The sequence below is a fragment of the Sapajus apella genome, unplaced genomic scaffold (genome assembly GCF_009761245.1).
Source record: "Sapajus apella isolate SASKATOON/1434 unplaced genomic scaffold, GSC_monkey_1.0 scaffold200, whole genome shotgun sequence".
NCBI classification, from domain to species: Eukaryota; Metazoa; Chordata; class Mammalia; order Primates; family Cebidae; genus Sapajus; species Sapajus apella.
Genome location: NW_022437140.1, coordinates 614554 through 626369, shown reverse-complemented (window position 1 = coordinate 626369; position 11816 = coordinate 614554). Strand labels below are relative to the sequence as shown.

Genomic DNA, 11816 nt, shown 5'->3' with positions numbered 1-11816 from the left:
ACACACACACACACACACACACACACACACACACACACACACACACACACACACAGCCATGCATGGTGGTACATGTTTATGGTCCCAGCTACTTGGTAGGCTGAGGTAGGAGGATCATTTGAGCCCAGGAAGTAAAGGATGCAGTGAGCTGAACTCGTGCCACTGCACTCCAGTCTGTGTGACAGAGCAAGATTCTGTCTCAAATTTTGAAAATAAAATAAATTTTAAAAAGTCTGGGCGCAGTGGCTTACGCCTTTAATCTCAACACTTTGGGAGATTGAGGCAGGAGGATCCCTTCAGTCCAGCCTGGAAAACACAGGGAAACCCCGTCTCTAAAAAAAATAATAATAATAATTTAAAAAATAAATAAATAGGGTAACAAGTCTGGGCACAGTGGCTCACACCTGCAATCCCAGCACTTTGACAGGCCGAGGTGTGTGTGGGGGGCGGGGGCGGGGGGGGTATCACCTGAGGTCAGGAGTTCAAGACCAGCCTGGCTAACATGGTGTACAAAAATTAGCTGGACATGGTGGCTCACGCCTGGAACCCCAGCTACTTGGGAGGCTGAGGCAGGCGAATTACTTGAACCCGGAAGACAGAGGTTGCAGTCAAAGATCATGCCACGGCACTCCAGCTGTGGTAAAAGAATGAGACACCATCTCAAAAACAAAACAAAACAAAAATTAGGGTAACTAGAGAGTAGCCTCCTCTTATAAAGACAGCATCAAACTGACAATCTTGTGTGTGTGTGTGTGTGTGTGTGTGTGTGTGTGTGTGTGTGTGTGTGTGTGTGTGTTAAACACAGAAACACATAAATGTTCATGACTGAGACCAGAGTGAATCAATTTTCCAGAACCTGAAAGTCCCAATAAACACCTCTGAAAAGATTAGTAACTCTACATACCTAAAGGCTTGACAAGAAAACTCTGACACATCCCTATCAGCAACCAGCTGAAATATCAGAAAGGAAGCCATTAACCTCCTTCATCCTAATAACACATACTAACTGTTGCTAAAGCATCAATCCTATGTCATATTAAATATTTTATACTTATTTCTAATGCTTACAACAGTTATATAAGGTATAAGTTACTATACTACCTTTAGAAAAGAAGACACCAAGTTGTTGATAACTCAAGTCATAAGTGGCAGACCCTAAATATGAATTCTAAATTATCCTAATTATGATTTTTAAAAATAGTCTGCAAGTATCGTCAGCATGGTATCTCATGCCTGTAATCCCATCACTTTGGGAAACCGACATGAGAGGAATGTTTAAGTCCAGCAGTTCAAGACCAGCCTGGGCAACATGTCAAGACCTTGTCATTCTACAAAAAAAAAAAAAAAAAAAAAAGAAAAAAAAGAAAGAAAGAAAATGAAAATTTGGGGAAGGGATACAGTGGTTCTCAGGCCTGTAATCCCAGTACTTTGGGAAACCGAGGCAGATGTATCACTTGAGTCAGATGTTTGAGACCAGCCTGGCCAATAGGGTGAAATCCCATCTCTACTAAAAATACACCAGGTGTGGTGGCATATGTTTGTAATCCCAGGTACTTGGGAGGCTGAGGCATGAGAATCACTTGAACCCAGGAGGCAGAGGTTGCAGTGAGCCAAGACTGTACCAGTGTATTCCAGCCTGGGAGACAGAGCATGACTCAGTTAAAATATAATAATAAATTAAAAAATAAAACTGCCAGGTGCAGTGACTCACGCCTGTAATCCCAGCACTTTGGGAGGCCAAGGTAGACCAATCATCAGAGGTCAGTAGTTCGAGATCAGCCTGACCAACATGGAGAAATCCCATCTCCACTAAAAATACAAAATTAGCTGGGCATGGTGGCGCATGCCAGTAATCCCAGCTACTTGGGAGGCTGAGGCAGGAGAACTGCTTGAATCTAGGAGGTGGAGGTTGCATGGTGAGTCAAGATCTCACCACTGCACTCCAGCCTGGGCAACAAGAGCAAAACTCTGTCTCTAAATAAATAAATAAAACTTAGCCACTGTAGTGGTACATGCCTGTAGTCACAGATACACAGGAGGCTGAGACATGAGAATGGCTTGAGCCTGGGAGGTTATAGCTGCAGTGAAAAATGACTGCACCACAGCACTCTAGCATGAACAACATAGAGAGACACCCATATCAAAGAATAATAATAATAAATAAATAAAAGTATTTAGACCCAGGGGAGTATAAACACCTAACTAAGAATTATTATGTATCCTTCTAGAATTGAATATAAGAGAATAAATTGAATATAATTGAATAAATCATACAGACCAACAGCAGAATGGTGGTAACAGGAGATGGGAGAAGGACAAATGGGGAATTACTGTTTAACAGGTAAAAGAGTTTCAGATTTACAAGATAAAAATAATTATGTGACGTTTGTACACGATTATGAATGTATTTATAACTAACTGTAACCTTAAAAGTGCTTAAGATAGTAATTTTTATATTATGTATATTTTAACATAATAAAAAAAAAACTGGAGGAAAAAAAGGTATTTAAAGAAAATAAGCTGGTATTTTTCTCAGCCAATTTTACCAAAATCAAAACATCAAGCAAAAGAAACAAAGCCACAATATTGATGGTTAAAATATAACTAGAACAGAAACTTCAGACTTAAGCACTGAGAAACATTAAAAAGAAAATTATTAAAAACCTTATTGTTTTCGACAGACGTGGTGGCTCACACCTGGAATCCCAACACTTTGGGAGGCTGAGGCGGGTGAATCACCTGAGGTCAGAAGTTCAAGACCAGCCTAACCAATATGGCAAAACCCTGTCTCTACTAAAAATACAAAAATTAGCCACAGTGGTGGCAGGCACCTGTAATCCCAGCTAGTTGGGAGGCTGAGGCACCAGTATGGCTTGAACCTGGGAGGCAGAAGTTGCAGTGAGCCAAGAGTGGGTCACTGCACTTCAGCCTGGGTGACAGAGTAAGACCCCATCTCCAAAAACAAACAACAGAAAAAAACTTTATTGTTCTCATTAATAGAAATAATTAATCCAAGAGGCGAGAAGCAGAATATTTCATTTTAATGATCACTTTCTTCATGTATGAAAGATAACAAAAGACTGGTCATGCCATGTCATGACTTTCACTACTGTGAGTGACTGACACAATAAAGTTGGTTAAAATAATTTCTCAATAAATTGAGTATAAATATTTTGCAAGCTAGGCCCAGCCCACTGTGGAGGGGAAAAAAGAAGAAACAAAACAAAACAAAACAAAAAAAACACCTGCACCTGCTCCCTAGCTATTTTCTCACAGTATTACCAAAGGAACGCAACTTACATTTCAAAAATATAATGCTTCTTTCTTCCCTGCCTCCTCTCTGCCAACTCCCAAGGAGATAATTTTTAAAAGGCCAGGCCACAGTGGTTCACATCTGTAATCCCAGCACTTTAGGAGGCTGAAGCAGCAGATTGCTTGAGCTCAGGAGTTGAAGACCAACCTGGTCATCATGGTGAAATCCTGTCACTACTAAAAACACAAAAATTGGCTGGGTGTGGTGATTCTCCCTTGTAATCCCAGGTACTCAGGGGGCTGAGGCACATGAATGCTTGAATCCAGGAGGCAAAGGTTGCAGTGAGCCAAGATTGTGCCACTGCACTCCAACTTGGGCAACAGAGCAACACCGGTCTCAAAAATAAATAAGAGGCCATTTTCTTTCCTTTTCTTACTTGCTTCTGCCACTCAATAAAAGGCGTTTTTCTTTTCCTACCTTATGCCTATATCCTTTTTCTTTCTGTTTCCCTCTTCTCCTAAGGACAGGTAGCTCTTCGAATTGATGTCTTCCTTCAAACATGACGATTGCTTTTCCAGCCACCCAGGCTCTCTCAGAAGGATCTCCAAAAGCCTCCACGTAGTACTGCCGATAGGGCCTCCGGTTGGAAACTAAATAAGAGTAAGAGAACCAGTATCATTAGATCAAAGAAATTACTTCTCATCACTGTTGTCAAAGAAGACTGTTTGCAAAAAACTAACATGCCCACTATGATCTAGAGTAGATTATACGAGGAAAATTTTAAGTATTCAATATGTGTCAATACATAGGAGGTTATGAAAGTTTCAATAGTCTAATCTGATGACGTGATATAGCTACAAAACCAGCTAAATATATATTAGCTACAAACACGAAATTAAGATAGTAGACAGGTGAGTTTCTTTTACCATCAGTCTATAATTTCATTGCTCCAAAAACACAGAAGACGTATTTTTAATAGGCCCACAGCAACAAAAATATGAAAAAGAACAAATAACCAAGAAAATGTGAAAAACACTAAACTAAAATATGAAAAGGAGGAAATGTTTCAGCAAAGCAACATGTATGATCTGGGTAGTGTAGCTACTCAGATAGAAGCACCACACAAGGTGCTTTGCATGAATTCCTCCCCACAACCACACCCCCAAATAATTGGTATGGTTTCAATATTTTAAATATAGTAAGTTAAATAACTTACTATAAGTGCATAGTCAAACACTGGTTTTGCAGAGAAAGTGAATGCCAGCACACTGGGAGGCTGAGGCAGGTGGATCAACTAAAAATACAAAAAGTAGCCAGATGTGGTGGCACATGCCTGTAATCCCAGCTACTCAAGAGACTGAGACACGAGAATCACTTGAACTCAGGAGGCAAGGGTTGCAGTGAGCGGAGGTTGCACTACTGCACTCCAGCCTGGGCAACAAAGCAGAAGTCTCTCTTGGTGGGTGGCGGTGGTAGGGGATGAAAACACTTAAAGATAGAATTATAGCATGAGGGCATAGAACCCTCAAAGGCATGAATGAATAAAACAAAAAATAGTTAAGAACACTGTATCATACAGTGGAAGAAAAGGGAAACTAATAAAGGTTGGGCAGCAGCCAGACTTCTAAGAGTCTGCATGGCATGGTAAGACCTTAGGCTTTATAGCTTTGACTTTTGGCCGGGCGGGGTGGCTCACACCTGTAAATCCCGGTACTTTGGGAGGCCACGGTGGTTGGATCACCTGAGGTCATGAATCCCAGGTCAGCCTGACCAACATGGTGAAACCCTGTCTCTAATATTAAATACAAAAAATTAGCCAGACATGGTGGTGCATGCCTGTAATCCCAGCTACTTGGGAGGCTGAGGGAGGAGAATTGCTTGAACCTGGGAGGCAGAGGTTGCAGTGAGCTGAGATTGCACCACTGCACTCCAGCCTAGGTAGCAAGACCAAAACTCTGTCTTTTATCAAACAAACAAACAAAACAAACAAAAAAACCCATTAGCCATTATCCCGTAGGCAATGAAGACTCTCATTTAAACTGGGCAAATACAGATTTGGTTTTACATCTTGGAAATATAAATACCGTATTTAAATAAATAAATAAATAAACAAACAAACAAAGGCCAGGAGTGGTGGGGCACACCTGTAATCCCAGCACTTTGGGAGGGCAAGACGGGTGGATCACGAGGTCAGGAGTTCAAGACCAGCCTGGCCAACATGGTGAAACCCCATCTCTATAAAAAAATTAAAAATGAAAAAATAAATATGAATATCCTTGACCTCTAAACAATACAATAAGAGGAAATAAGACTCAACAGACCAACCATCACCAAAGTAGTGTGGCCCTGAGATGACTAGAACTTTAAGGCAGTAGCAAAGAGATGAACAAAATTTGAAAAGATGTTTTTAAAAACATAATTGGAAGGCCGAGGCGGGTGGATCACGAGGTCAAGAGATCGAGACCATCCCGGTCAACATGGTGAAACCCCGTCTCTACTAAAAGTACAAAAATTAGCTGGGCATGGTGGTGCACGCCTGTAGTCCCAGCTACTCGGGAGGCTGAGGCAGGAGAATTGCCTGAACCCAGGAGATGGAGGTTGCGGTGAGCCGAGATCGCGCCATTGCACTCCAGCCTGGGTAACAAGAGTGAAACTCCGTCTCAAAAAAAAAAAAAAAAAAACAAAAAAAAAAAACACACAATTGAAAAGGGCTTAACATATCATCAAAAAGTCACATAAAACAGATACTTAGCCAGCCTGGCCAATATGCTGAAACCCCGGGTCTACTAAAAATACAAAAATTAGCTGGTCATGGGGGCACATGCCTATAGTCCCATCTACTCGGGAGGCTGAGGCAGAAGAATCACATGAACTCAGGAGGTGGAGGATGCAGAGAGCTGAGATCGTGCCATTGCACTCCAGCCTGGGTGACAGAGTGAGACTCCGTCTAAAAACAAAACAAAACAAAAACAGAAGATACTTAGGACAGGTGCAGTGGCTCATAGTTGTAATTTCAGCACTTTAGGAGGCCAAGTCAGGCGGATCACCTGAGGTCAGGAGTTCGAGGCCAGCCTGGCCAACATGGCGAAGCCCCATCTCTACTAAAAATACAAAAATTAGCTGGGCATGGTTGGGCATCTGTAATCCCAGCTACTTGATAGGCTGAGCCATGAGAATCACTTGAACCCAGGAGGCAGAGGTTGCAGTGAGCCGAGATTGCCAGATTGCACCTCATTGTACTCCAGCCTGGGCAACAAGAGCAAAACTCCATCTAAAAAAAAATAACAAACACAAAAGAATAGATACTTATATAATGTTTATAGAAACACTGTTCAGAATGGCCAAAAGGAAACAAACCAAATGTTCACTGATGGATGAATGGAAAAACAAAATCTGATATTTACAATACAATGAAATATTAGGTAGCCTTTTAAAAAATTGAGAGAGACAGACATTCAGAAACATACTATAGCATAGGTGAACCTAGAAGACATGATAAGTGAAGTAAGGAGTCAACAGGACAAATGTCTGATTCTAGTTATACATGATATCTAAAATTGTCAAATTTATAGAGAAAAAAACACAGAACAGTGGTTGCCAAGGGCTAGGGTGATGTTGGTAAATGGGTACAGAGTTTGAATTGAGGAGATGAAAAAGTTTGGAGATGAATAGTGGCGATGGCTACATAACAGTGTGAATATACTTAATGCTACTGAACTACCTACTTGAAACAATGAAAGCATTAGGCCAGGCAAGGTGGCTCAGGTCTGTAGTCCTAGCATTTTGGGAGGCCGAAGGGGACAAATCACTTGAGGTCAGGAGTTTGAAAACAGCCTGGCCAACATGGTGAAAACCAGCCTCTACTAAAAACACAAAAATCAGCTAAGTGTGGTGGCACAAGCCTGTAGTCCCAACTACTCTGGAGGGTGAGGCAGGAGAATTACTTGAACATGAGAGCTGAAGGTTGCAGTGAGCTGAGATCGCACCACTGCACTTCAGCATGGTTAACAGAGCTTCATCTCAAAAAAAATTTTTTTTTATTTAAAAATATGTATACAAAAAATAAGCAAACAATAATAATAACAATGAAAGTATTAAGGCTGGCTGCAGTGGCTGGCTGACACCTATAATCCCATCACTTTGGGAGGCTAAGGTGGGTGATCACTTGAGGTTAGGAGTTCAAGACCAGCGTGGCCAACATGGTGAAATTCGGTCTCTATTAAAAATACAAAAATTGGCCAGGTGTGGTGGCAACTGCATATAATCCCAGCTACTTCAGAGGCTGAGGCAGGAGAATCACTTGAACCCAGGAGGCAGAGGTTACAGTGAGCTGAGATCCTGCCACAGCCTGGGCAACAGAGCAGAACTCTATTTCAAAACAACAACAACAACATAAAACATTAAATTAAGTTTTGTCCATTTTTAAAAAGTCAAATAACCAATGGTGAAGATATGGGAAAAATCAGAACCAATGCATTGCTAGTGGGAAACTATGTCCATTGTTAAGTTGAGAAGCATCACAAATTTGTGGAAAATCTATAAACAAATCACAGATGCTTCATGACATACCCATTATAAGTTGAAAATGAAAGGTGGCCAGATGCAGTGGCTTCATACCTATAATCCAAACACTTTGTGAGGGAAAGGTAGGAGGTCTGTTTGAGCTCAGGAGTTCAAGACAAGCATGGGCACTACAGGGAGACCCTGTCTCTACAAAAAAAATTTTTAATTAGCTGGGCGTGGTGGTGTGTGCCTGTAGTTCCAGGTACTTGGGGGGCTGAGATGGGAGGATCACATGAGCCCAAGAGGCAGAGGTTGTAGTGAGCTGAGATCATGACACTACACTCCAGCCCGAGCAACAAAGCAAGACTTTGCCCCCGCCTCCACAAAAAAAGAATAATTTGAAAATGCGTTTGATACACCTAGACCACCCTAAACATGCTCAGAATACTTATGTTAGCCTATAGCTGGGCAAAATTTCTGGCACAAAGCCTATTTTAAAATAAACTGCTGAATATCATGTAATTTACTGACTACTACACTGAAAGTACAAAACAGAATGGCTATATAGGTAACCTGAAGTACCATTTTTATTGATTGTGTATGTATTGCTTTCACACTATTGTAAGGTCAAAAAATTCTAACTTGAACCATTGCAAGTCAGGGACCTTCTGTATATGAAATGTCCAGAATAGGCAAATCCACAGAAATAGAAAGTACACTAGTGGTTGCTTAAGGCAAACACATGTGGGTGGGGAAAGATGCAGACAGAGGTAGCTAAAGAGTATGTGGTTCTATGTTAGGGTGATGATTATATTTTCTTTATTTTTTGTTTTTTATTTCTTTTTTTTTAATTGTATTTTAGGTTTTGGGGTACATGTGAAGAACATGCAAGATTGCTGCATAGGTACACACATGGCAGTGTGATTTGCTGCCTTCCTCCCCATCACCTATATCTGGCATTTCTCCCCATGCTATCTCTCCTCAACTCCCCACCCTCTATCCTTCCCCTATTACCCCCGAAAGACCCCAGTGTGTGATGTTCCCCTCCCTGTGTCCATGTGTTCTCATTGTTCAACACCCACCTATGAGTGAGAACATGCGGTGTTTGATTTTCTGTAATATCAACTGGTGGCTGGACGTGGTGGCTCACGCCCATAATCCAGGTACTTTGGAGGCCAAGGCGGGCGGATCACCTGAGGTCAGGAGTTCAAGACCAGCCTAACCAACATGGTGAAACCCGTCTTAAAAATAAAAAAGAAAAAAAATCAATTGGTTGCCTGTTAAAAGGAGTGAAGAATGTGATAGATCACAGCAAAGCACAGAGTAAGCTAATTTTTCTGAATCTCATCAACATATGACTTTCAGGAACTAAAATACATGTATTAAAACTAAAATAAAATAACTACCATCCTAATCTAGAAAAAAGGACAGCTCAAATCAAGTTTCAGGCTGGGCACAGTGGCTCACGCCTGTAATCCCAATACTTTGAGAGGCCGAGGAGGGTGGGTCACCTGAGGTCAAGAGTTCAAAACCAGCCTGGCCAACATGGTGAAACCCTGTCTCTACTAACAATACAAAAATTAGCCGGGTATGGTGGCCAGCGCCCGTAGTCCCAGCTACTTGGGTGGGTGAAGCAGAAGAATCACTTGAACCCAGGAGATGGAAGTTGCAGTGAGCTGGGATTGTGCCACTGCACTCCAGCCTGGGCGACAAAGCAACTTTCAGCCCCATCCTTCAGAGTAATTTGAAAGTAAGGTACCTGAGAGCCAAACACAATGATCAACTGAAAAACAAACAATAGCATTTAAAGGAAATACTCCAAATCAAAATTTTAAACTTCAAAATTATTTCTAAGAACCATTTCCAATGTTTCAGATTTTATATTATCAAAAATGATAACCTGAAGATTAAAGTTGAAACATGTAAATATATTGAAAGATGATTCTGGACAATGTAAACATTAGAGAAATAGTCTAACACCTTCCTGGCATCAACAGAATAATTGAGAATGTTTAAATCAGCTGGGCATAGTGGCTCACGCCTGTAGTCAGCACTTTGGGAGGCTGAGGCGGGTGGATCACCTGAGACTGAGAGTTCAAGACTGACCAACATGGACAAACCCCATCTCTAGTAAAAATACAAATTTACCCAGGCATGGTGGTGCATGCCTATAATCCCAGCTACTCAGGAGGCTGAGGCAAGAGAATCACTTTGAACCCGGGAGGTATAGGTTGCGGTAGCCAAGATCACAGCACTGCACTCCAGCCTGGGCAACAAGAGTGAAACTCTGTCTCAAAAAAAAAAAAAAAAAAAAAAAATTTAGCTGAGTCTGGTGGCTGGCGCCTATAATCCCAGCTACTCAGGAGGCTAAGGCAGGAAAATCGTTTGAAGCAGGGATGCAGACGTTGCAGTGAGCTGAAATCACACCACCAATTCACTGCACTCCAGCCTGGGCAATAACAGCAAGACTCCGTCTCAAAAAAAATAAATAAATAAAAAATAGAGAGAGAGAGAAAATGTTTAAATCATAGAGTAAAACAAACTTAAAAATCCCAAAAGATAAAAATATGTAATACCAATTCATTCACAAAATGCTCCTTGAAAAATAAAGATTATTACTAAATATAAATATAACAAAAATTGATTTATGATAAAGGCAACTGCCTTTAACATGTATAATCACTGCAAGAATTACCTTTCATTTTTGAATGTGTGTTAATCAACGGATCAGAACAAATCCTGCAGGGCCACCATGGGCGTCTCTTGAATTTTGCCCAGATGAGGTCTCCAACTTCATACTTCAGTGGCGTAGACTTTTTCTTGGGTTGACACTTTAGACAGAAAAAACATGGGGCATCAATAAGAATCAAAATCTTTTGAAACAGTATTATCATTCCTATTAGCCTTCTGAAAAAGGTATGAAAAATTGAGGAGGAACACACTCTGGCCAAAAAGAATTACAAAATAAGTACAACTAAATTATTTCATCTTAATTGTTCATTCATAACATACAGTAACAGTTCTCAATTATAATTGTTTCATATACTGAGTCTATATGTATTTTGAAATAAAATTAGGCCGGGCACGGTGGCTCAAGCCTGTAATCCCAGCACTTTGGGAGGCCGAGGCGGGTGGATCACGAGGTCAAGAGATCGAGATCATCCTGGTCAACATGGTGAAACCCCGTCTCTACTAAAAATACAAAAAATTAGCTAGGCATGGTGGCACGTGCCTGTAATCCCAGCTACTCAGGAGGCTGAGGCAGGAGAATTGCCTGAACCCAGGAGGCGGAGGTTGCGGTGAGCCAAGATCGCGCCATTGCACTCCAGCCTGGGAAAAAAGAGAAAACCCCGTCCTAAAAAAAAAAAAAAAAAAGAAATAAAATTAAGCTGGTTTTATTTTTAAAGAACTAAAAACAAACACAATAAAGAAAATCATTCCAAGGAAAAGATATCCTTGATCCAGTCCTTGCATCAAAACATGAAGGGGAAAAAAATGGAGAAAAAATTATAGAAATGAGACTTCAGACCCTTCTGCATGTGACATTCTACATACTTTTCAAACCAATATTTCTATTACCATGTAAACAATAGTAGTAGCCAGGAGTGGTGGCACACACCTGTAGTCCCAGCTAACACTCTCTTTCAGACATAAACCTCAGAGAAAATAGCAAAGAATTCTTCTAGATACTCACACAAGTTAAATCTCACTAAAAATACTGGGATTGGCTGGGCACGGTGGCTCACACCTGTAATCCCAGAACTTTGGGAAGCCAAAGGCGGTTGGATCACCTGAGGTCAGGAATTTGTGACCTGCCTGGCCAACATGGTGAAACCCCATCTCTACAAAAAAAAACAACAAAAATTAGTCAGGCGTGTTGGCAGGCACCTGTAATCCCAGCTACTTGGGAGGCTGAGGCAGGAGAATTAACTGAATCCATGAGGCAGAGGTTTTTGAGGCAGAGACTGCAGTGAGCTGAGACCGTATCACTGCACTTCAGCCTGAGCGACAGAATGAGACTCTGTCTCAAAAAAAAAAAAAAAAAAAAAAAAAAAAAAAA

General features: G+C 41.1%; 1 protein-coding gene across 16 annotated transcripts in view; it reads right to left on the bottom strand.

Moving 5' to 3' along the window:
• The window catches only part of NSD1 (nuclear receptor binding SET domain protein 1), a 159392-nt gene that overhangs the window by 80137 nt on the left and 67439 nt on the right, over positions 1-11816 (bottom strand). For all 16 annotated transcript variants that reach the window (XM_032269920.1, XM_032269928.1, XM_032269923.1 and 13 more), the window contains 2 exons: positions 10452-10587; positions 3731-3903 (listed from right to left, as the gene is read on the bottom strand). In XM_032269920.1, the coding sequence (XP_032125811.1) occupies positions 3731-3903; positions 10452-10587 (309 nt within the window). The remainder of the gene's footprint in view (positions 1-3730; positions 3904-10451; positions 10588-11816) is intronic.